Consider the following 26,291-nt stretch of genomic DNA (forward strand, 5'->3'; position numbering starts at 1 on the left):
GCGACAGAGCGGGTCCTCCCAGCCGCAGGGGGCGACAGAGCGGGTCCTCCCAGCCGCAGGGGGCGACAGAGCGGGTCCTCCCAGCCGCAGGGGGCGACAGAGCGGGTCCTCCCAGCCGCAGGGGGCGACAGAGCGGATCCTCCCAGCCGCAGGGGGCGACAGAGCGGGTCCTCCCAGCCGCAGGGGGCGACAGAGCGGATCCTCCCAGCCGCAGGGGGCGACAGGGCGGGTCCTCCCAGCCGCAGGGGGCGACAGAGCGGGTCCTCCCAGCCGCAGGGGGCGACAGGGCGGGTCCTCCCAGCCGCAGGGGGCGACAGAGCGGGTCCTCCCAGCCGCAGGGGGCGATAGAGCGGGTCCTCCCAGCCGCAGGGGGCGACAGGGCGGGTCCTCCCAGCTGCAGGGTCGACAGGGCGGGTCCTCCCAGCCGCAGGGGGCGACAGAGCGGGTCCTCCCAGTCCACAGGCGCGCCGAGACCTCCCAACCTGCAGGGGGCGACAGGGCGGGTCCTCCCAGCTGCAGGGGCGACAGGACGGGTCCTCCCAGCCGCAGGGGGCGACAGAGCGGGTCCTCCCAGCCGCAGGGGGCGACAGAGCGGGTCCTCCCAGTCCACAGGCGCGCCGAGACCTCCCAACCTGCAGAGGGCGCTTAGAAGTTTAAGGTATTCCGTTTATCCACCGCCAGAATAATTGCGAAAAGGGATTAAATTTTCCTAAAATGATAAACAATTGAATAAAATGTGAAATTTTTAGATTTCGCATCGTATAATCGCGTGTTGAAACAGAGTGCAGTCTGGGAGTGAGGGCGGTAAAGATGGCGGAGGGCAGCAGCCGCAGTGCTGTCTGGGAGTGAGGGCGGGCAGTGGAAGATGGCGGAGGGGAGCAGCCGCAGTGCTGTCTGGGAGTGAGGGCAGCAGCCGCAGTGCTGTCTGGGAGTGAGGGCGGGCAGTGGAAGATGGCGGAGGGGAGCAGCCGCAGTGCTGTCTGGGAGTGAGGGCAGCAGCCGCAGTGCTGTCTGGGAGTGAGGGCAGCGGCCGCAGTGCTGTCTGGGAGTGAGGGCGGGCAGTGGAAGATGGCGGCGTTGAGGGCGGCGGCGGTGAGCGGGCGCGGGCTCCTCCAGACTCGCCAGAGAACCTTCCAGCTGTGCAAGGTGAGGGCGGCCTAGGCCCCGGGCCTTCGTGCACCGACACTGGGAGCCGACCGACCGGGCGGGCGGTGCCGGGGTCTCAGGAGGAGCCCCGCGGTTCACACTCTGACTCGGGCTGTCCTCAAGGTCACCCCCTGCGGCCCCCACCCCCGGGGCCTGAGCCCCCCACCCCCGGGGCCTGAGCCCCTCACCCCCGGGGAAGGTCATGGGACCCCCGGCCTCTGCACCCCCCTCCCCCCGGTTATTCTACAATAGGTTGGAGAGGCCATTCGGCCCCTTACACCGCTGCTGCTTTTCATTGTTGACCTTAATTCCACCTCAGACCCCAACCTGCTCCATTTACACCTGAGCCCGTCCTGAATTAATCCTGAATTAATCCTGAATTAATCCTGGTGTTTGTTCAATAAATCGCATCGGGTGTTTGACACTTTGGTCTTTTATTATAAATCCTGCCGCAGTCGGGACTTGACGAAGGAGCGTCGCTCCTGGAGCTAGAGCTTCCCGTTAAACCTGTTGCGGTATCACCGGCAGGTCCATATCACAGGAATATTGTACATTGTCTGGTTTCCATTTAGACAACCTACTTATTACATCTCTCATAAACTTGACAAGTGTGATTTCTCTTTCACAAAATCATGGTGAGTCTACCTTATTGTATAATTGTTTTCTAAACACTGTGCCGCAAACTCCTTAAACCTGAATTCAGCTATTTTTCCCACCGACAGGCGTTTGGTGAACTGCCTTTGTCCCTCCATTTATTCATGGAGATGGTGCATTTTTTTTGGCAGTGGGGAATGAAAGGTTACAGCTAATTCATCTATTATCTATGTAGCTACTTCCTTTAATGACTTACAATGGAGGCCAATCAGGTCTTGGGGTTATCAGACTTTAGTCCTGTTAGTTTTTCCAGCAGCCTTCCTTCAAGTGACTTTGAATGTTTTTAGTTCCTGTCTTTTCTTTCTCCCAATTCCTACCTCAATTTTCTACTACCATTGAAATGTTTTTTGAATTTTCTGATTACTGATTATTCAAAGAGTCTTGCAATGCCATGTTTTCCATAATTAATTCTGTCAACTTATCCTCTAAGGGATCAACACAAGAATTTGGTGCAAATGTAAATATTTGGGCAGTGGAGCCCGCTCTGCCTTTCAGTACGATCATGGCTGATCTGGGATTTCAGCTCCATTTCCTGTCCTCTCCCCATACCTCAAGTTCCTGAGAGATATCCCAGTGTGAGACATAGACAATAGTGGAATATCCTCTTGGAGAATCCCAATGATTCGCAACCTTCTGAGTCCTAAACGATTGGTCCCTTGTCCTGAAACTGTGTTCCCATTTGACAGAGCTTTTCTGCCTTCTGGAGTCATAGAGATGTACAGCACAGAAACAGACCCTTCGGTCCAACCCGTCCATGCCAACCAGATATCCCAACCCAATCTAGTCCCACCTACCAGCACCAGACCATATCCCTCCAAACCCTTCCTATTCATATACCCATCCAGATGCTTTTTAAATGTTGTAATTGTATCACCCTCCACCACTTCCTCTGGCAGCTCATTCCATACAAATGCCACCGTCTGTGTGAAAAAGTTGTCCCTTAGGTCTCTTTTATATTTTTCCCCTTTCACCCTAAGCCTATGCCCTCTAGTTCTGGACTCACCCACCCCAGGGAAAAGACTTTGTCTATTTGTCCTATTTATGCCTTTTGTGATTTTATGAACCTTTATAAGGTCATCCCTCAGTTTTCAACACTCTAGGGAAAACAGTCCCAGCTTTTTCAGCCTCGCTGGAGCTTAAAATGTGTTGCTGGAAAAGCGCAGCAGGTCAGGCAGCATCCAAGGAGCAGGAGAATCGACATTTTGGGCGGATTTAGCCTTGCCCTATAGCTCAATCCCTCCAAACCCGGCAACATCCTAACATATTGTAGAGGATCTTTCTGCTTGTGTTTGATTTTTGCAAGTTTAAACATAGAATATAGACAGTACAGCACAGAACAGGCCCTTCGGCCCACGATGTTGTGCCGAGCATTTGTCCTACCTTAAGCACCCATCCATGTACCTATCCAATTGCCGCTTAAAGGTCACCAAAGATTCTGACTCTGCCACTCCCACAGGCAGCGCTTTCCATGCCCCCACCACTCTCTGGGTAAAGAACCCACCCCTGACATCTCCCCTATACCTTCCACCCTTCACCTTAAATTTATGTCCCTTTGTAACACTCTGTTGCACCCGGGGAAAAAGTTTCTGACTGTCTACTCTATCTATTCCTCTGATCATCATATAAATCTCTTTCGCCGTTCCAACGAGAAAAGGCCTAGCACACTCAACCTATCCTCGTACGACCTATTCTCCATTCCAGGCAACATCCTGGTAAATCTTCTCTGCACCCTCTCCAAAGCTTCCACATCTTTCCTAAAGTGAGGCGACCAGAACTGCACACAGTACTCCAAATGTGGCCTAACCAAAGTCCTGTACAGTTGCAACATCACTTCACGACTCTTGAATTCAATCCCTCTGCTAATGAACGCTAATACACCATAGGCCTTCTTACAAGCTCTATCCACCTGAGTGGCATCTTTCAAAGATCTATGAACATAAACCCCAAGATCCCTCTGTTCCTCCACCTGACTAAGAACCCTACTGTTAACCCTGTATTCTGCATTCTTATTTGTCTTTCCAAAATGGACAACCTCACACTTGGCAGGGTTGAACTCCACCTGCCACTCCTCAGCCCAGCTCTGCATCATATCTAAGTCTCTTTGCAGCCGACAACAGCCCTCCTCACTATCCACAACTCCACCAATCTTCGTATCATCTGCAAATTTACTGACCCACACTTCGACTCCTCATCCAAGTCATTAATAAAAATTACAAACAGCAGAGGACCCAGAACTGATCCCTGTGGAACTCCACTTGTAACTGGGCTCCAGGCTGAATATTTGCCATCTACCACCACTCTCTGACTTCGACCGGTTAGCCAGTTTTCTATCCAATTGGCCAAATTTCCCTCTATCCCATGCCTCCTGATTTTCCGCATAAGCCTACCATGGGGAACCTTATCAAATGCCTTACTAAAATCCATGTATACTACATCCACTGCTCTATCCTCATCCACATGCTTGGTCACCTCCTCAAAGAATTCAATAAGACTTGTAAGGCAAGATCTACCCTTCACAAATCCGTGCTGGCTGTCCCTAATCAAGCAGTGTCTTTCCAGATACTCATAAATCCTATCCCTCAGTACCCTTTCCATTACTTTGCCTACCACCGAAGTAAGACTAACTGGCCTGTAATTCCCGGGGTTATCCCTATTCCCTTTTTTGAACAGGGGCACAACATTCGCCACTCTCCAGTCCCCTGGTACCACCCCCGTTGACAGTGAAGACGAAAAGATCATTGCCAACGGTACTGCAATTTCCTCTCTTGCTTCCCACATAATCCTAGGATATATCTCGTCAGGCCCGGGGGACTTGTCTATCCTCAAGTTGTTCAAAATGTCCAACACATCTTCCTTCCTAACAAGTATCTCCTCTAGCTTACCAGTCCGTTTCACACTCTCCTCTTCAACAATACGGTCCCTCTCGTTCGTAAATACTGAAGAAAAGTACTCATTCAAGACCTCTCCTATCTCTTCCAACTCAATACACAGTCTCCCACTACTGTCCTTGATCGGACCTACCCTCGTTCTCATCATTCTCATGTTTCTCACATACGCATAAAATACCTTTGGGTTTTCCTTGATCCTATCCGCCAAAGATTTTTCATGCCCTCTCTTAGCTCTCCTAATCCCTTTCTTCAGGTCCCTTCTGGCTATCCTGTATCCCTCCACTGCTCTGTCTGAACCCTATTTCCTCAACCTTATGTAAGCCCCCTTCTTCCTCTTTACAAGACATTCAACCTCCCTCGTCAACCAAGGTTCCCTCACACGACCATTTCTTTCCTGCCTGACAGGTACATACATATCAAGGACACGTCGTTTACATTCATTCTAATTTCTCCTCTTCTAATCATCCATGCTGATTTCTAAACTTCCCCTAACTCTGGCCTGACAATAATTATTGTGACATTTTCTTTCAGTGTGTCTGAGTAAAAGGTCAGTCTGGACATTGCACAGAGGTTTGAGGGGTGGAGCACAGATTATTCCCTAGTATAATTACTGGTGAGAGAGATTACACTGAGGATCCTGAATTCTGTGTTTAAGTCTAAACTGCGAAGATATTGGAGCAATAAGTGTCTGTTTCATCGGAATGGGAAAGGGAATGAATTGCAAATGAAAATCTGAGGTGGAATTTTTCCGTAACTTTTGTTTAATGTTTATCAAGGATTAATTTAAAATTGGAAAGACCTCTGTCTACTCTGTGGTATGATTTCTGTATTGAATTCTGACCAGTTTCAACATCTGACCTCTTGTGTCTTGTAGGCGAAGATGTCCTTTGCTAACCTGTCCCGTGGGAAGAAGATAGCGTTGTCAACGTTAGGTGTTCTTGCTGCTGGGGGTAGTGCACTTGCCTTGACGCTGCACCATTCAGTGTATGCAGAGCTGGAAATCCACCCTCCCAGCTACCCCTGGAATCACAGTGGATTCTTGTCTGCCCTTGATCATGACAGGTGAGAGAATTACATTCTTGATGAAGAGCTTGTGCTTGAAATGTCGAATCTCTTGCTTCTCGGATGCTGCCTGACTGGCTGTGCTTTTCCAGCACCACACCTTTTGTCACTGATCTCCAGCATCTGCAGTCCACAGTTTCTCCTAGAGAATTACGAGCCCAAGGCTGTGTAATTGGACAAGACTTTATTTTGGTGTTAATTAAAATGGCCCTGAGCCACTCGCTTGGTTTAGTCAGTTGATCAGTTTGAAATTGAACAGTACAGATCTGGGTTCAGAAAAATACTGTTCAGGGTTATGGGGAAAAGATGGCAGATGGTGCACTGCTTGTTTGGAGAGCTGGTGTAGACACAATGTGCCAAATGGCCACTTTCTGCACCGCACCAATTCTGAGGTTCAATGTGGCCTGTGCTATTAATGTATCCAAGTTATTGATGATGCCAGTATTAGATGGGAAAGTAATTTGCTAGAATATGAAGAGACTGCAAAAGAATTTAAATAAATAAGTTAAATAAATGGCTGAGAACACAGGAAATGGAGTAAATTGTAGGAAGTGTGAACTTCGGTCAGAAAAACGATATTTTTAAGTGATGAAAAATCCCACTTTCTTGGGATGTTTGTATCTCTGGCAAGGCCATCCCTAATAGACCAGGAGAAGCTGATGAGAAGCTGCCTTCTTGAACTGCTGCAGTCCTTGGTGGGGATAAGTAAACTCCTTAGGGAGGGAATTCCACGGTTTGGATCCAGCGACCGTGAAGGAACAGAATATATTTCCAAGTCAGGATGATGAGTGGTTTGGAGGGAAACTTGCAGGGAGTGGTGTTCCCATCTATCTGCTGCCCTTGTCCTTCTAGATGGAAGTGGGCGTGGGTTTGGAAGGTGCTGTCTGGGGAGCCTTAGTGAATTCCTGCAGGGCAGCTTGTACTCACTGTGCATTGGTGGTGAGGGGAGGAGTGAATGCTGAAGGAGATGGGTTGGATTTAATTCAAGAGGGTTACTTTGTTTTGGATGGTGTTGGGTGATTGACAGATAAATAAAAATGTGCAGTGGGAATAAATTGATCTGTTTCTGGGTAGCTGCGTGTACTACGGATCAGTGCTTGGGCCTCAGCCATTCACGTTAGATAGAAATGGCTTGGATGAGGGAGCTAAATGATTCAAAATTAGGTGGGGTTGTGAGACCAATGCAAGGTGGCTTCAAGGTAATTTAGACCAGTCGAATGAATGGGCAGACACGGCAGCTACAATATAATTGTGGACAGATGTGGAAATCTGCGCTTCAGTATGTGAAAGAAAATATAGTTATTTAAATAGTGATACACTGCGCCATGCAGATGGACAAAGGATCTGGTTGTCTATTCCAATCAAAGAATGTACACAAGCAGGCGCAGCAAACAATTAGAAAGGTCAATGGTGTGTGGGCCTTCATAGTAAAGAGAATTGGAGTTTGGAAGTAAAGATGTCTTACTGCAGTTATGCAGGGCCTTGGTGAGACCACGGCTGGAGTATTGAGTGCAATTTTAGTCTCCCACCTTCCACTGAGAGTGAAGCAGAGGTTCACTAAGCTAATACCAGGGATGCCTTGTGAGGAGATTCGTTTGTCTGGGCCTGTATTCACGAAAGTTTAGAAGGACTAGAGAGGATCTGATTGAAATGTTGAACCATCTAACAGGACTAGACAGATTAGTTGCAGGGAAGATGTTTCCTGTGCTCGGGGAATCAAGAACTCGGGCACACAGTTTCAGGATATTGGGGGGTGGGCCATTTAGAATGAGATGAGGAAGCATTTTTTCAGTTGGCAGCTGGTCAACCTGTGAATTCTCAATGACAGCATGTGTGGAGGCCAGGCCACTGAATTGTCTGAAAATGTACTGTCAAAGGCATCGCAGGGTATGGTGGGAATATGGCATTGAGATAGAGGCTCAGCAATGAGCATACTGAATGACGAAGCATATTGGAAAGGTCAAGTGACCTCCTGCTGCTCCTGGTTTCTATATTTCCTCAGTGTTGTTGAAGCTGCTCTCATTGGAACAAATATGGAGTATTCCACCACATCCCTGACCTGTGCCTTGTGGTCTGGCTCTGGGCTGAGAGGAAGTGAGTTAGTCTTTCCTGAATTTCTGGCCTTAAACATAGAAGATAGGATCAGGAATAGGCCATTCAAGCCTGCTCTGCCACTCTTTATGATGGCTGATCATCAAGCTCCATACACCAATAACACTCTCCCCCACCACCACCACCCCATTAACCCTTGATCCACAAGTGCTATATCTACCTCCTGGTAAATGTTTTGACCTCAACTCCTGTCTGTGGTAGTGATTTCCACAGGCTCACCACTCTCTGGGTGAAGAAATTTCTCCTTGTCTCAGTCCTAAATGGTTTACTCCTTATCCCTGGTTCTGGACTGCCCCATCATTGGGAGCATCCTTCCTGCGTTGAACCTGTCTGGCTATGTTAGAATTTGATAGATTTCATTGAGATCCCCCCACCCCCAATTCTTCTAAACTCCAGTGAATATAATCCTGATCAACTCAATTCCTCCTCATACGGCAGTCCTGCCATCCCAAGAATCAAGCTGGATAAACCTTCGCTGCATTCTGTCTACAGGAAGAACGCCCTTCCTCCAGTAAGGAGATCAAAACTGCACACAATATTCCAGATGTGGAGAGGCTGTGGCTTTTTTTCCCTGGAACGTTGGAGGCTTGAGGTTGTCCCAGTGACTAGCACTGCTGCCTCACAGCGCCAGGGACCCGGTTTTGATTCCAGCCTTGGGTGATTGTCTGTGTGGAGTTTGCACATTCTCCCTGTGTCTGTGTGGGTTTCCTCTGGGTGCTCCAGTTTCCTCCCACAGTCCAAAGATGTGCAGGTTAGGGTGGATTGGCCATGGGAATTGCCCATAGTGTAAGTTAGGTGCATTAGTCAGAGGAAATGTAGAGTAATAGGGTAGGGGAATGGGTCTGGGTGGGTTACTCTTCAGAGGGTCGGTGTTGACTTGCTGGGCCAAATGGCCTGTTTCCACACTGTAGGGAATCTAAAAATCGTGGATAGGGTGAACAGCCCAGGTCTTTTCCACAAGGTAGGGGAGTCCAAAACTGGAGGGCATAGGTTTAAGTGAAAGGTGAAAGATATAAAAGGGACCACATGGGCATCCTTTTTCAAATATGAGTGGTATGTGTATGGAATGAGCTGCCAGAGAAAGTGTTGGAGGCTGGTATAATTACAACATTTAAAAGGCATCTGAATGGGTACATGAGTAGATAGGGTTTCGAGGGATATGGGCCAATTGCTGGCAAATGGAACTAGATTGGTTTAGGATATCTGGTTGGTGCAGACGAGTTGGACCAAAGGACCTGTTTCTGTGCTGTATTACTCTGACTCTGTGTGGCTTCATTAATGTCCTGTACTCGAATCCTTTCTTTGTGAAGACCAATTTATGGTTTCATTCTTTACTACCGCTACACCGGTACATTTACTTTCAGGATCTAGTGCACAAGAACAGCCAGGTCTTGTAGTCGCTGTGTTTTTGTGGCTGTTCAGTTTAGTTTCTGGTCAGTGGTAATCCCAAGATGTTGGTATTCAGAGGGACCTAGCTGTCCATTCAGAGTTTACATGCAATTACAGTAAATAATCATAAAATCTCTCAATCTTTAAGTGCAGAAGGAGGCAGTTTGGCCCATTGAGTCCACACTGACCCTTTAAAGAGGATGGTGTTAAAGTGCACTGATGTGAGGTTGCTGTCCTGTTTTATTTCCAGTGTTCGTCGTGGTTACCAGGTCTATAAGCAGGTCTGTGCAGCCTGTCACAGTATGGAATACGTGGCCTTTCGGAACCTGGTTGGAGCAACACATACAGAGGAAGAGGCCAAGGCTCTAGCTGAGGAAGTGAGTGCCACAGACTCATTCTTCTCTTGTTAAGCCGAGGGTTGTGTGCCTGGGCTGTCACTCAGGGATAATACCATCCAATATTCTTATCTCAGCGTTAAATATACACAAGGACTCTGCTCTACTGCGCTCTGTAGAAATGAGTTCTAAAGATGACAACCCTCAGAGAAGATCTCTCTTATCTCAGTCTTAAATTGGCAGCCGTTTACTTGGAGACTTTGCTCTGGTCCTGATTCTTTAAGAAAATGCAGCATCAATTGTTCTGAAACAGGAATCATAACATGATAAAACACAGGAAATGACCAATCTCACTTCCTTGCTTTCCCCCATATCCCAACAATGTTTTGTTTTCTCCAAAATATTTATCCCATTTCTTTTTGAATGTAGTTATTGAATTTGCTTCCACTGCCCCTTCAGGCTCTCTATTCCAGATCACAACTTGCTAAAATATTCCTTAATCGTGTCTCCTGTGCCCTCTTTTGGCACCAAACTGTTCTATTTGCTTTCTATTCAATTTACTCACTTTATAAATAAAAATTAAAGATTTTTGAACATTAACAAATCTCCTCTAAACCATCTGAATTCTAAGGAGAACAATCCTAGCCTCTCCATATGTCCCCCTGTCCTGATACCGTTCCAATGAATCACCTCGCACCCCCAAGACCTTGACATCTTTCTTGAAATGTAGTGCTTACAATTGGATACTGAGGGCAAACTAGTGTTTTATAAAGGTTAGGGTTATACCCTGAAACTGTGCCCTATTTCCGACCATGAACATGTATTAAAAACAACAATAAACCTAACAGCAACCTGTGGGAATACCACTATTTTTCACTGCAGTGTAGTTTGGGAGAAGAGTGAGTGAGTTACTAGGAATAAGCCTGTGCTCAGAAGAGAAGTGGGGGAGAGGAGCAGAGCATTAGTCACTGGGGACTCCATAGTTAGGGGGACAGGAGATTCTGTGGGAATGAGAGAGACCCACGGTTGGTGTGTTGCCTCCCAGGTGCTAGGGTTTCTGATGTCTCTGATTGTGTTTTTGAGATTCTTGAGGGGGAGAGGCCCAAGTCATGGACCACGTAGGCACCAACAACATAGTTAGAAACAGAGATGGGGATTTAAGGCAGAAATTCAGGGAGCTGGGGGGAAGCTTAGAGCTAGAGCAAACAGAGTTGTTATCTCTGGTTTGTTGCCCATGCCACATGCTAGCGAGGTGAGAAATAGAGAGAGAATGGAGTTGAGCACATGGCTAAAGGGAATGTGTAGGGGAAAGGGTCTCAGATACCTGGATAGTTGGAGCTCATTCTGGGGTAGGTGGGACCTTGACAAACAGGATGGTCTATATCTGAACCAGAGGGATACCAATATCCTGGGGGTGGGGGTGGGATTTGCAAATGCTCTTCAGGAGGGTTTAAACTAATGCAGCAGGGGGGTGGGAACCTAAATTGTAGTTTGTGTCCAGGAGGTTGAAAGCAGTGAGGTCAGAAATATGGTTTCAAGGTCGCAAGAGTTCACCAGCAAGCAGGAAGGTGGTTTGAAGTGTGTCTACTTGAATGCCAGGAGCATCCGGAATAAGGTGGATGAACTTGCAGCATGGGTTGGTACCTGGACCTTTAATTTTGTGGCCATTTCGGAGACTTGGATAGAGCAGGAACAGGAATAGTTGTTGCAGCTTCCAGGGTTTAGATATTTCAGTAAGAACAGGGCGGCATGGTGGCACAGTGGTTAGCACTGCTGCCTCGCAGCGCCAGAGACCCGGGTTCAATTCCCGCCTCAGGCGACTGACTGTGTGGAGTTTGCACGTTCTCCCCGTGTCTGCGTGGGTTTCCTCCGGGTGCTCCGGTTTCCTCCCACAGTCGAAAGATGTGCAGGTCAGGTGAATTGGCCATGCTAAATTGCCCGTAGTGTTAGGTAAGGGGTAAATGTAGGGGTATGGGTGGGTTACGCTTCGGCGGGTCGGTGTGGACTTGTTGGGCCGAAGGGCCTGTTTCCACACTGTAAAGTAATCTAATCTAATCTAAAATCTAATCTAATCTAAACAGAGAAGGTAGTAAAAGAGAGGGAGGTGTGGCATTGTTGATCAAGGACAGCATTACAGTGGCAGAAAGGACATTTGAGGACTCGTCAACTGAGGTAGTATGGGCTGAGGTTAGAAACAGGAAAGGAGAGGTCACCCTGTTGGAAGTTTTGTATAGGCCTCTGAATAATGCCAGAGATTTAGAGGAAATGATAGCAAAGATTCTGGATAGGAGCGAGAGTAACAGGTAGTTGTTATGGGGAGAAAGTGAGGCCTGCAGACGCTGGAGATCAGAATTGAGTGTGTTGCTGGAAATGCACAACAGGTTAGGCAGCATCTGAGGAGCAGGAAAATCGGCGTTTTGGGCCGGAGCCCTTCATCAGGAATGAGGTTTTCATCATTCCTGATGAAGAGCTCCGGCTCAAAACGTCAATTCTCCTGCTCCTAGGATATTGCCTGACTAGTTGTTATGGGGGCTTTGACTTTCCGAATGTTGACTGGAAATACCATAGTTTGAGTACTTTAGATGGGTCAGTTTTTGCCCAATGTGTGCAGGAGGGTTTTCTGTCTACAGTATGTAGACAGGTCAACAAGGGGCGAAGCTACATTAGATTTGGTACTGGGTAATGTACCCAGCCAGGTGTTAGATTTGGAGGTAGGTGAGCACTTTGGCGATAGTGACTACAATTCAGTTATGTTTACTATAGAGATGGAAAGGGATAGCTTTATACTGCAGGGCAAGAATTATTGCTGGGGTAAAGGCAATTACGATGCGATTAGGTGAGATTTAGGATGCACAGGATGGGGAAGGAAACTGTGGGGGATAGACACAATTGAAATGTGGAACTTGTTCAGGGAACAGCTACTGCATGTCCTTGATCAGCATTTACCTGTCAGGCAGGCAGGAAGTGGTTAAGCGAGGGAGCCGTGGTTTACTAAAGTAATTGAATCTCTTGTCCAGAGGAAGAAGGAGGCTTAAGTTAGGATGAGATGTGAAGGCTCATTTAAGGCACTGAGAGTTACAAGGTAGCCCGGAAAGACCTAAAGAGAGATAAGAGGAGCCAGGAGGGGACATGAGAAATCGTTGGTAGATCGGATCAAGGGAAGCTCTAAAGCTTTCTATAGGTGTATCAGGAATAAAAGTTTGGCTAGACTAAGATTAGGGCCAATCAAGGACAGTAATGCGAAGTTGTGCATGGAGTCTGTGGTGATAGGGTAAGTGCTAAATGAATATTTTTCGTCAGTATTCACACTGGAAAAAGACAATGTTGTCGAGGAGAATACTGAGATATAGGCTTCTAGACTAGATGGGATTGAGGTTCATAAGGAGGAGGTGTTAGCAATTCTGGAAAGTGTGAAAATAGGTAACTTCCCTGGGCCAGATGGGGTTTATCCTAGGATTCTCTAGGAAGCCAGGGAGGAGATTGCAGAGCCTTTGGCTTTGATCTTTATGTCGTCATTGTCGACAGGAATAGTGCCAGAAGACTGGAGGATAGCAAATGTTCAAGAAGGGAAGTAGCGACAACCCTGGTAATTATGGACCAGTGAGCCTTACTACTTGTGGGTAAAGTGTTGAGAAAGATAATCAGAGATAGAGAGGAATAAGTTGATTAGGGATAGTCAACATGGTCTTGTGAAGGGTAGGACATGCCTCACAAACTTTATTGAGTTCTTTGAGAAGGTGACCAAACAGGTGGATGAGGGTAAAGGGGTTGATGTGTTTATTGATTTCAGTAAAGCATTTGATAAGGTTCCCCAGGGTAGGCTATTGCAGAAAATACAAAGGTATGGGATTGAGGGTGATTTTGCAGTTTGGCTCAGAAATTGGCTAACTGGAAGAAGACAGAGGGTGGTGGTTAATGGGATATGTTGATCTTGGAGATCAGTTACTAGTGGTATACCACAAGGATCTGTATTGGGGCCACTGCTGTTTGTAAACAACCTAGGTGGAGGCGTAGAAGGATGGCTTAGTAAATTTGCGGATGATACTAAGGTTGGTGGAGTTGTGAATAGTGCTGAAGGATGTTACGCAGGGACATAGATTAACTGCAGAGCTGGGCTGAGAGGTGGCAAATGAAGTTTAATGCGGAAAAGTGCGAGAAGATTCACTTTGGAAAGAGTAACAGGAATGCAGAGTACTGGGCTAATGGTAAGATTCTTGGTAGTGTAGATGAGCAGAGAGATCTCAGTGTCCATGTACATAGATCTCTGAAAGTTGCCACCCAGGTTGATAGGGTTGTTAAGAAGGCATACAGTGTGTTAACTTTTATCGGTAGAGGGATTGAATTTCGGAGCCAGGAGGTCATGTTGCAGCTGTACAAAACTCTGGTACAGCCGCACTTGGAGTATTGCGTACAGTTCTGGTCACCGCATTATAGGAAGGATGTGGAAGCTTTGGAAAGGGTTCAGAGGAGATTTACTAGGATGTCGCCTGGTATGGAGGGAAGGTCTTATGAGGAAAAGCTGAAGGACCTGAGGCTGTTTTCTTTAGAAGAAGGTTGAGAGGTGACTTGATTGAAGCATAAGATAATCTGAGGGTTAGATAGGATGGAAGTGCGAGCCCTTTTCCTTGGATGGTGATGGCAAGCACGAAGGGATATAGCTTTAAATTGAAGGGGATAGATTTAGGACAGATGTCAGAGGTAGTCTCTTTACTCAGCATAGTAGGGGCTTGGAATGCCCTGCTGCAACAGTTGTTGACATGCCAACTTTTAGGGCATTTTAATGGTCATTGGATAAACAAATGGATGAAAATGGAATTGTGTAGGTTAGATGGGTTTCAGATTGTTGCACTAAACCTGTGGAACAATTGAGGGCTGAAGGGCCTGTACTGCGCTATGTTCTTCTCTGTTCTATGATAAATGCTGGTCTAGTCAGCAAGCCCCTCATGAATAAAAACAACAAAGCCATTCTTTATTACCACATTAATGAACATGTTCAGGATAGTCATATACAACTAGCCTTTAATGTCTTTGCTGCCTTTCATTTATTATCCATATTTTTTGCAAATGCCAATTATTTATGTCTCTCATTAAAGCTTCTAAAAATTTCCTCTTCACCAACATGAGGTTGCTTGGCTGAATTGCTGTCAGACAGCAGCAAATTGAAGGATCAGTCAAATTGTTCTTCCAGTTGATGCTTTATGGTAAATATGAGTCTCCATCCCCAGATAAGTGTTGGATTTGTAACACCTGAGCAAGCAGTAAATGTCAGCCAAGATGATATGATCCAAGTCTGAGTCTGGCATTATAGAGGTGGCTGCGGGAAGAGCTTTAGGTGTTAAAAGGTGGTGATTTGAAATTTCAATGTTGTGAAAGACAAATACCGCTGTTGCTGTTTCTATGAATTGATCCTGAACTAAGAGTGGATCTAAATGAACCAATTCACAAACTAATAACTGTATAATTATATGCATTGAGTTGAGAATCTTTGTAGAATAAGAGAGCTGTACAGCATGGAAATAGCCCCTTCAGTCAAATTCGTCCATGCCAACCAGATATCCTAAAATAAATCTCGTCCCATTTTCCACCATTTGACCCATATCCATTCATATTCATATACCCATCCAGATGTGTTTTCAATGTTGTAATTGTACCAGCCTCCTCCACTTCCTCTGGCAGCTCATTCCAGACACGCACCACCCTCTGTGTGAAAAGCTTGCTCCTTTGGTCCCTTCTATATTTCTCCCCCCTCATCCTAAACCAATGCCCTCTACTTCTGGACTCCCCCACCTCTGGGAAAAGGCCCCGTCTATTTATCCTATCCATGCCCCTTTTAATTTTATAAACCTCTAAAAGGTTACACCTCAGCCTTCGATGCTCCACAGAAAACAGCCTCAGCCTGTTCAGCCTATCCCTATAGCTCAAATTCTCCAATGTTAGCAGCATCCTTGTAAATCTTTTCTGAACCCTTTCAAGTTTCACAATATCCTCCCTATAACCAGGAGACCAGAACTGAACGCAGTATGCAAATAGTGCCCTCACCAATATTCTGTACAGCCACAACATGACCTCCCAAATCCCATACTCAATGCACCGAACAATAAAGGCAAGTATATCAAATGCTGCCTTCACTATCTTGTCTACCTTAACTCTGTTTTCAAGGAACTATGAATCCGCACTCCATGATCTCTTTGTTCAGCAACACCTACCAGGACCCTGCCATTAAGTGTATAAGTCCTGCTCTGATTTGCTTTCCCAAAATGCAGTACCTCACATTTATCTGAATTAAACTCCATCTGCCACTCCTCAGCCCATTGGCCCATCTGATCAAGGTCCCGTTGTAATCTGAGGTAACCCTCTTCGCTGTCCACTACACCTCCAATTTTGGTGTCATCTGCAAACGTACTAACCATACCACCTATGTTCACATTCAACTCGTTTAGGTAAATGCCAAAAAGCAGTGGACCCAGCACCAATCCTTGTGGCACTCCATTGGTCACAGGCCTCCAGTCTGGAAAGCAACCCTCCACCACCACTCTGTGTTCTACCATTGAGCCAGTTCTGTATCTAAAAGGTTAGCTTTCCCTGTATTCCATGTGATCTAACCTTGCTAACCAGTCTCCCATGAGGAATGTTGATGAATGCCTTACTGAAATCCGTATGTTTTTGTTAGTGATCAGCCATTCTTCACAGGAAAAGCAGGAATTACACATTTCTCATATTTCTTACCATTTTTCTATCTATTTCTGTGCTGCTTGTAGGTTGAAGTGCTGGATGGACCAGATGAAAATGGGGAAATGTTCACTCGCCCTGGAAAGCTTTCTGATTATTTCCCTCAACCGTACCCCAATTCTGAGGCTGCAAGAGCAGCAAATAATGGATCTCTTCCACCTGATCTCACGCACATTGCAAATGCGAGGTACCTTCCTCCTACTCACTGCTGCCCTTGTTGGGTTGTTTTCATTGTGATGTTTCCAAGGGTAAAAGCTGCTCCTTCATTACTGTGATTGTATTTGCTTCCTATATAAAACTTCAAACTCCTTTCATGGAATGTGGGTGTCTGTGGTTTGGCCAGTGTTTGTTCCACATTCCTAGTTGCCTATGAGAAGGTAGTGGTGAACAACCTTCTTAAACCGCAGTTGTATTTGGGCTGTAGATTAACTACAAAGCTGTTAGGGAGGGAGTTCCAGGATTTTGATCCGACGATGCTGATGGAATGGCTATTGTAAATCCAAGTCAGGATAATGAGTGGTTAGAGGGAATCTTTTGGCTGATGATGTTTGCATGCATCTGCTGTTCTCATCCCTCCAGATGGGGGAGGCTGCGCCTTTAGAAAGTGCTGTTGGAAAGGCTCTAGGTGAATTTCTGCAGTGCAGGTTCTAGATGAAATGGACACTGCTGCTACTGAGCACTGATGGTGAAGGGAGGGAATTCTGAACTTTGGGGATGGGCTACTAGTTAACAGAGCTGTTTTGTCCTGGATGGTGTCAAGTTTCTGAAGCTGCACCCATACAAACAAGTGGGGAGTATTCCATCACTTCCTGACTAATGCCTTGTAAATGATGGACAGGCTTTGGGAAATCAGGAAGTGAGTTATTCTCTGTAGAATTCCCAACCTCTGATGTGTTCTTGTGGCCATACTGTTTATTTAGTCTGGACGCATTCAGCTTCTGATCAATAGTTATCCACTGGATATTTTAGCATTAATATTGCCACTAAACGCCAAGGGCAGTTCTGTGGTACAAATGTTACTTGCCACTTGTGAGCCCAAGCTTGGATGTTGTCTGGATCTTGTTGCATTTGGACATGGACCTGCTTCAGTATCTGAAGGGTCATGAATGATGCAGAACATTGTGTTCTCATCAGTATTCATCCCACCTCTGACCTTTATGGTGGAGAGAATGTCACTGATGAAGCAGCTGAAGATGGTTGGGCCTAGGACACTACCTGAGGGACTCCTGCAGAGATGTCCTGGACACTGACCAACAGAGTTTTCATCCAATTTCCATTAGCTACAGTTTTGTTAGGGTTCATTGATGCTGTACTGTAGCCTTGACATCCAGGGAAGTCATTCTCTCTCATTGTATGGAGTTCACCTCTTTTGTCTGTAATTGGATGGCAGCTCCAATGAGATCAGGGCAAAGGTGCCCTAGAGGACCCCAAACTGACTGTCAGTGAGGAGGGCTGTTTGATTGCATTATTCATGGCACAGTTGCCTTGTTGGGAAAAAAGGACTCTACCCACATCGCAAAGGCAATGAAAATTGCCGAATGTTTGAGAATGCACAAATGTTGATTGAATGCAGTTGTGTGTATATAATCTGTGTAAGTGTTCTGTGGATCCATTCTACATAAGAGGTTTCCTCGATACACTTGTGTACAGCTGCTCCTTTCCAAGTAACAGTGTGGAGTCAAATATTTACAGTTGCACTCTTTCATTACTCAGGATTGCTGTGCAGTGTCGGTGGAAGAACGAACACCTCATTGCCAGGATGACAACTGAGTGTCATGCACCCACATGTCTGTGGAGCCCTAAAGCTCTCTGGTAGCTGCTTTATGTTCTTCTGTTAGGTCTATAGGGCCACTTGGTAAGGAGTTTTAAGTGAGCAAAAATATTTCTGTACTTACAGAGAAGGCTTGGAACGAGAGATACCTGTTCACACAACTGTATTCTTTAAGCAGAAATATTTGAGCTTTAGGGAGATGGTGGAATCAGTTGAAAATTCACACATCGCCATCAAGAGAGAGTGACATATTAGGATCAGTTTGAGTTGTTACTGGGCTATGCCAAGAGAGTGGGATTAATTAGGGGTTGGTACTGGATGATGGGGAGAGGTCAGGATGTTGCAATTAGTTTGGGATCTACACTGGGCAATGGGAAGAAACAGGACAGTGAGATTAATTTGTGATTGTTACTGGGTGCTACGACAGGCTAAATACTATCCCATCCTATGCTGTAAAATCTATGCTGCTTAAAAGAAATCTAGAGCTATGACATCCCACCCTGGCTCCAGTCACACTCCATTTGAAAGCCTGCGTTTGTTTTTACCAAAAAAAGCCAGAGATTGCACCTTTCAAACTCACAACCATTCCATTTAGAAAAGCAAGTTTAGCAGATTGATTTAAGCACCACCACCTGCCACTCACCATGGTTGGAAATCTATCGCTGTCCCTTCACTGTCGCTGGGTCAAATTCCTGGAATTCCCTCCCTCATGGCATTGTGGATCTACCTACAGCACATGGACTGCAGTGGTTCAAGAAGGCAGCTCACCCCCACCTTCACGTCGGACAACTATGCATGGGAATAAATGCTGGCCCAGCCAATGACACCCATGTCCCATGAGTGAATAAAAGAATCTGATGTAGGATTTTGTGGAAAATTCGTGATGAAAGTTTAAAGCCTTGAACTTGCTTGTGAGACGTAGAGACTGATTTTGTTCTTTGCTTATGTAGGCACGGTGGTGAGGATTACATCTTCACCCTGCTGACTGGTTACTGTGACCCTCCTGCTGGCATCAGTCTCCGAGAAGGGCTATACTACAACCCTTACTTCCCTGGTCAAGCTATCGGAATGGCCCCTCCCATCTATGATGAAGCTGTTGAGTATGAGGATGGTAGGACTTGATCTTATATTCCTGAAATGATTGACTCTCACTGGACTGTCCCAGGCCCACTTTCTAATCTTTGCTTTCCCTTTAGTGCTTTATTTGATCATTTGTTGCATTCAGAGCTCTGGTTAACTCTCAGCTAGAGCCATGTGTACCATTCTGGGCACCACACCTTAGAATATAAGCCTTGGAAGAAGTGCAGCCCACATTCAGCAGTCTGTTAGCTGGACCCAAGGTATGCATAAACCAGACTGGTAGTTCACGTTGATTTTGATTGAGGTTTTTCAGATTTTGACAGCGATTGATCAGCAGAGAGAGAGAGAGAGACTCTCCACTGTTCAGAGTCCAGGACAAAGGAAATAAAAGTTCACTCTGTTCAGTCTCGAAGTTAGGAACCAGTTCTTCTTAGAAAGTATGATAGAAGAATGAATGTTCATTTAAAAGTAGCATCAATCTCTGATTTAAAATTATTAATTGAGGATCATGTAGACAAAAGTACAAAAGGACATGGAATCAAAGCTGGTACCGAGAGTTAGGGTGTGAATGATAGAACGATTCAAGGGGCAGAATGGCCTCCCTCAAATCCTGTTATAGAGCTGAGAAAAGTCCACTAATCAGAACACACAAACTCATTCATGGTTTGAGTGTTAATTGCACTGTTCAGGTTAGAGCTGAGCTGCAGTGGTAAGGCTGATTCTGGTATGTACAGAGTCCTGCAGCCCCTCACACCTGTTCTATCATTCATTGAGATCATGGGTGGTCTGTGATCTAACTCCATATCTCTGCCTTTGGCCCATATCCCTGAATACATTTACTTCACAAAAACGCATCCACCTCAGATTTAAGATTAACAACTGATTGAGCATCCACTGCTGTTCGAGGAAGAAAGTTACAACATCTCCCACCCTTTGTATGTAGAAGTGCTTCCTAACATTTCCCCTGAAGTCTCAGACTACGTCCACTAGTTCTAGAATCCCCAATCAGTGGAAATATTTTATTTTCACCCTGACTTCTCTTTTTAATATCTTGAAGGCTTTGATCGATCATCCTTTCTGAATTCTAGAGAAAACAGGTTTAATTTGTATAATCTATCCTCATAACTTAATGCCTGAAACCCAGCTATTGTTGTGCTCCCTCCAAGGCCAGTATATCCTTCCTGAGGGGTTGTGCTACATTATTCCAAGTTGAGCCTAACCAGGTTTTATAACGATGAGTAACGTCTGCATCTGTATACTCAATGCTCTAGATATAAAAGGCCAGCATTACATTAGCTTTCTTAGTTTCTGTCCCAGTTTGTGACATTTTAAATAGCTAAGCACCTGAACCCTACCTCCCTCAGTCTCTGACATCCACTATATTTAACCTTATACTATCTAGAAAATACTCTGATCAATCCTTTTTCAGTCCAAAATGGATCTGTTTCAGTTGGAGGATACAATTGACCAACACTACTGAGAAGGAGAGTCCTTCATATCTGATGGGAACAGGACAATGAAGCAGGAAGACCTCAGCGAATTTAATCAAAGTCTCAGATAAAATGATTGTTGCTGTATACTCCAGCCCCACATTTTCCCTTATCTGTCATAAGCCTGGGTCATTGAGGAGCCTGAATGGATGGATGTGATTCTGTGAGAATTCCCATTGTTGTGTGATTGGCTGCCAATGAAACAGTTTGCATATTACCACTTCTGTTGTGTTATATGAGCCTTTGAGATTTCTGAAGTTTTCTGATTTAGTGTTGAACTCCTCTCATTCCCAGGTACTCCAGCCTCGATGAGTCAGATTGCTAAGGATGTCTGCACATTCCTGCGCTGGACTGCTGAGCCGGAACACGACCAGCGCAAACGTATGGGCCTAAAGGTCAGCTCCACAACCTAACCTTGTTACAATAACAATGTCTGCCTTTATCACCCATTCCTGTCGAGACAAGTGAATGATTGGCTGGGTCACCAATAAGGCCATGTATGTAAATGTTTATCACATAGGCCCAGAGTGGGTAAACAGCAATAATGAACATCAAAGCAAAGCTTTAATGCTGTAAGGTCTGGAGAACAGCTTTTCAGGTTCTTTTCCTGAGGTTCCACACATGCGATGCAATTCGCACACACCTGGAAACAGTTAAAGTTTATGAAAGCCTGTACAAGGGAGGTGACCCCCTTTTTGACCCTCTTCGCAAGCATGCAAAGCTGAGTCAGAGACCCCGAACAAAGGAAATACATCCCCTTTATACGGGTCAGTTGGTAATGCTCACAGGCACTCCAGCCACCCCCCACTCCCCCATAACCACATGTTACTCCAGGTACAATGGTAGAATGAAGTCATCGTTTGAGATCATGTCAATGTAAATGCCCTAATCCTGGGGAATCGTTATGCAAATGATTTCCTGACTCAGTGATTCCCAAGACAGTGTAGGTGTGATATGCCCTAGCTTTGGGGCAGCCCTGCAAATGAGTTCTGGCTCCGCTACTTTGCCAGACAATGTCAATGTGATATACTTCACTAATGGGGGATGATCCCGCACGCTAACTTGATTGGCTGGGGGGTGGCTATGAAAGCACTTCTGAATGGAAGGGACTGAATGAGAGTTTACTATTCTACTGCTAGGATCAAATTAGTAAATCGATGCCTAAATGAAGCGTGGGCTACAATGGATAGTCATCTAAATTCCTGCATGCTGTCTGTGAGACAGAATGTCACCTCCACCCACTTCCAAAATGTTCAGCTTCTTGGAGAAAGACAGTACAGTTTAACCCTTTAACATTACATTAATCGTCATAGAGATGTACAGCACGGAAACAGACCCTTTTGGCCCAACTAGTCCATGCCGACCAAATATCCCAACCTAATCTAATCCCATTTGCCAGCACTTGGCCCATACCCCTCCAAACCCTTCCTATTCATATACCCATCCAGATGCCTTTTAAATGTTGCAATTGTACCAGTCTCCACCACATCCTCTGGCAGCTCATTCCAAACACTTACCACCCTCTGCGTGAAAAAGTTGCCCGTTGGGTCTCTTTTATATCTTTCCCCTCTCACCCTAAACCTATGCCCTCTAGTTCTGGACTCCCCAACCCCAGGGAAGAGACTTTGTCTATTTACCCTATCCATGCCCCTCATAATTTTGTAATCCTCTGAGGTCACCCCTCAGCCTCTGATGCTCCAGGGAAAACAGCCCCAGTTTGTTCAGCCTCTCCATATAGCTCAAAATCTCCAACCCTGGCAACATCCTTAAATCTTTCCTGAACCCATTCAAGTTTCACAACATCGTTCCGATAGGAAGGAGATCAGAATTGCACGCAATATTCCAAAAGTGGCCTAACCAACGTCCTGTACAGCTGCAACATGACCTCCCAACTCCTATGCTCAATACTCTGACCAATAAAAGAAAGCATACAAACGCTGCCTTCACTATCCTATCTACCTATGACTCTACTTTCAAGGAGTTATGAACCTGCACTCCAAGGTCTCTGTTTAGCAACACTCCCTAGGACCTTGCCATTGAGTGTATAAGTCCTGCTGAGATTTGTTTTCCCAAAATTCAGCACCTCGCATTTATCTGAATTAAACTCCATCTGCCACTCCTCAGCCCATTGGCCCATCTGATCAAGATCCAGTTGTAATCTGAGGTAACCTCCTTCGCTGTCCACTACACCTCCAATTTTGGTGACATCTGCAAACTTACTATACCTTCTATGTTCACATCCAAATCGTTTATATGTAGTGGACCCAGCACCGTCCTTGTGGCACTCCACTGGTCACAGACCTCCAGTCTGAAAAACAACCCTCCACCATCACCCTCTGTCTTCTACCTTCGAGCCAATTCTGTATCTAAATGGCTAGTTCTCCCTGTATTCCGTGAGATCTAACCTTGTCAAACACCTTCCTGAAGTCCATATAGATCATATCTACTGCTCTGCCCTCATCAATCCTCTTTGCTACTTTTTCAACAAACTCAATCATGTTTGTGAGACATGATCTCTCACACACAAAGCCATGTTGACTATCCCTAATCAGTCCTTGCCTTTCCAAATACACGCATATCCTGTCCCTCTGGATTCCCTCCAACAACTTGCCCACCACTGAAATCAGGCTCACTGGTCTAGAGTTCCCTGGCTTGTCCTTACCACCCTTCTTAAATAATGGTACCATGTTAGCCAACCTCCAGTCTTCCGGCACCTCACCTGTATCGATGATACAGATATCTCAGCAAGGGGCCCAGCAATCACTTCCCTAGCTTCCCACAGAGTTCTAGGGATTTATCCATCTTTATGCGTTTCCAGGCATCCAGCACTTCCTCCTCTGTAATATAGACGTTTTTCAAGATATCACCATCTATTTCAACACATTCTATATTAATGTCCAGAAAAATAATACAATTTAATCTTTTAACATTATAAGTCATATTGGGTTCAGTATTAATGGTGTCTTTTCACAGATGATGCTAGACCCCCTGAGTTTCTCCACATTGTGTTTCTGTTACATTAATAATGAAAATAGCATTGATTAGATTACTTAGTGTGGAAACAGGCCCTTTGGCCCAACAAGTCCACACCGACCCTCCAAAGAGCAACCCACCCAGACCCAATCCCCTACCTTTACCCCTTCACCTAACCGGCACATTTTTGGACTGTGGGAGGAAACCCACACAGACACTGGGAGAATGTGGTAAAAACAATGACTGCAGATGCTGGAAACCAGATTCTGGATTAGTGGTGTTGGAAGAGCACAGCAGTTCAGGCAGCATCCAAGGAGCAGGAAAATCTTGGATGCTGCCTGAACTGCTGTGCTCTTCCAGCATCACTGGGAGAATGTGCAAACTCCATACAGACAGTTGCCTGAGGCAGGAATTGAACCCAGGTCTCTGGCACTGAGACAGCAGTGCTAACCACTGTGCTGCCCACCTTGGTGTTGGGCATGTTGTTGGAAGGAGCTGTGTTTGAGAAAGGGAAAGATGTTAATCAGGTAGCAGCATTATTGGTGAATGTCTTTATAGACTGCACTGTTGAAGCCTCTTTCTCACAAGAATTCAAAGCAAGAATGTTGCGAAAATGATTGGTACAGAAACTCCAGATTCCTGAAGAGGCAGAATGTGTTCATGTACACAGTTCCTTGACAAACTCGACTGGAAAAGGTGGGCACTGTGTTTCCTTCTGGCTCAAAGGGAAAAATGTACAGCCTGAAATGCTGCTGATCCTATGTTCAATATTCTGGTCTCTGTCTAGTTTGCTACCTTTCCTTGGAGGGGCCATGAGGGGATGAAAATAGTGGGCCATTCTCTCCTGATTGGTTTCTGTGGTTCTTCACTGGAACTTGCCTGATTATATGTTGACTGAGGGCAGTATTGAACTCAGCCTTACTGTCGTCTCTGCTTACAGGAGGGAAATGATGATATGATCAATTTGTACCCAACAGTTTCATACAACTGAGATTTTTATGGTGCTTTTCGTGATCTCAGGACATCCCAAAATGCTTCACAGTCAATCTGGTACTTTTGAAGTCCAGTCATGTGTATTACAGCAGAGGAAGTGGGACTAATTCAGTAGCTCTTTCAAAGAACTACCACAGAAATAAGGGGCTGAACGATCTTGTTCTGTGCAGTAAGACACTACAGTTGAGCTTATTTTCTCTTCCAGGTGCTGATGTTCTCTGCTGTGTTTTGGCCACTGCTTTACTACTTGAAGAGGCACCGATGGTCTGTTTTAAAGAGTAGGAAGATCGCCTACAGGCCTCCAAAATAATTTCCGATTTGGGACACTCAACTCCAGCAGCACCTTGACCTCCTGCACTCTTGGCCAAAGTGTACACAATCTGGACTTTCACGGGGATAGTTTCTGGGGCAGGGGGGTGGGGAGACAAAACAAACTGTTTAAAATAACTGGGCATTCAACAGGGGCTTTATTAAAGCATGGCATTATCAAAAAATATCTATTGTCAAACTCCTCAGATCAGTGGACGGATTGCTGGCTATGATTAAACTATTGATGATTTGCTGCATTGTGTCTAACAGAAGGCCTTGATACTTTTAAAAGCAGTTTTAGAAATAAACTTGGAAGAATGCTGCTCTCCAGTGGCTGGTGAATATTGTCTTTCACAAGCAATAACTTGGATACAAGTTCTCTTTTTCTCTTCACAGAATTCAACCTCCAAACAGGGTAAGAATTCTGAAGGCCTTACAATAGTAACAAATCAGTGGCACCAGAAATGGAGAAGGAGATTCCCTTGTCTTACTGGGACTTCTTTGAGACTTTGAGCAGCTCAATGGCCTTCTCCATGGGTATAAATGCAAGTTGAAACAGTTGCTAAGAGAACTCACCATTCCGAATGATTTAAGGAGGCATTGGAATCCCCACGTTGTCTGTCATATGGAGATTCATCCTCATTTTAATTTACCTCCAGAATATACTGTTTTTGTGGTAAGATGTGTTTGGTCCTACTGAGAGTTGAAGGACTCCCTTCAGTAAATTATTACTGTACACAGCATTTGTGTAAATATTTAATGTTTAATAAATAATATGCTACAGACCTGTTCTGCATTAGTCCTCCACCTTGTGTCCATCTCTGTCCTGTCTGCATTTTTTTTACATCTACTTGCAGACGTCATTAAATCGGAGCAGGAGTAGAGCTTTAGCCCACTGAATCCATTCTACCATCCAATCGCTGATCTACCTTGACTCCATTTCACTGTCTGCTCATTGTATCCATTGATTTCTAGAATCAAAGATCACTTCTCAGCCTTGGCTATATCTAGAAGTATATTTGTGGTGCATCCACAACCCTGTAGGATACAGAATTCTAAATATTCACAACCTGAGTGAAGAAATCTCTCCTCATCTCAATTCTAAACATTAGGCCCTTTCCGCTGAGACTGTTCCTACGTTCTAGATTTCCCAGCCTGGGGGGGAAAACAAACCTCTCTCATATCAAACCCTTCTCATGTCAAACCCCTTCAGAATTGTGTAACTTTGAATGAATTTGCCCTTCCTTTTTTCTCAGCTCTCCCCTGTTCATCCTAGCCATTCATGCAGCTGGTAAATAGCTGAGGCCTAGTCATTGCAACAGGCACAGTCTGCTTTATGCTCTGATTTACATCTCTGCTT

At 45.5% G+C, this 26,291-nt stretch overlaps 1 protein-coding gene across 1 annotated transcript; it reads left to right on the top strand.

Moving 5' to 3' along the window:
• Nucleotides 1–1,035: 1,035 nt before the first annotated feature.
• On the top strand, nucleotides 1,036–25,722 carry cyc1 (cytochrome c-1). The gene is made up of 7 exons (XM_043710981.2): nucleotides 1,036–1,146; nucleotides 5,563–5,750; nucleotides 9,502–9,628; nucleotides 16,345–16,502; nucleotides 19,037–19,197; nucleotides 20,951–21,051; nucleotides 24,828–25,722. The coding sequence occupies exons 1-7, from the start codon at nucleotides 1,069–1,071 to the stop codon at nucleotides 24,930–24,932; spliced, it is 918 nt and encodes a 305-aa protein (XP_043566916.1). The 5' UTR covers nucleotides 1,036–1,068; the 3' UTR covers nucleotides 24,933–25,722.
• The last annotated feature ends 569 nt before the right edge of the window (nucleotides 25,723–26,291 follow it).

This window comes from Chiloscyllium plagiosum, unplaced genomic scaffold (assembly GCF_037043375.1).
Source record: "Chiloscyllium plagiosum isolate Xiang-an unplaced genomic scaffold, Cpla_swu_hap1 HiC_scaffold_15, whole genome shotgun sequence".
Lineage (NCBI taxonomy): Eukaryota > Metazoa > Chordata > Chondrichthyes > Orectolobiformes > Hemiscylliidae > Chiloscyllium > Chiloscyllium plagiosum.

Bases quoted from the DNA above. Each gene is read 5' to 3' on its own strand.
- cyc1 (XM_043710981.2), top strand. From the start codon at position 1,069: ATGGCGGCGTTGAGGGCGGCGGCGGTGAGCGGGCGCGGGCTCCTCCAG. The intron at 5,751-9,501 runs GTGAGAGAATTA...TTTTATTTCCAG, and splicing joins TCTGCCCTTGATCATGACAG to TGTTCGTCGTGGTTACCAGG. The intron at 16,503-19,036 runs GTACCTTCCTCC...TTGCTTATGTAG, and splicing joins ACGCACATTGCAAATGCGAG to GCACGGTGGTGAGGATTACA.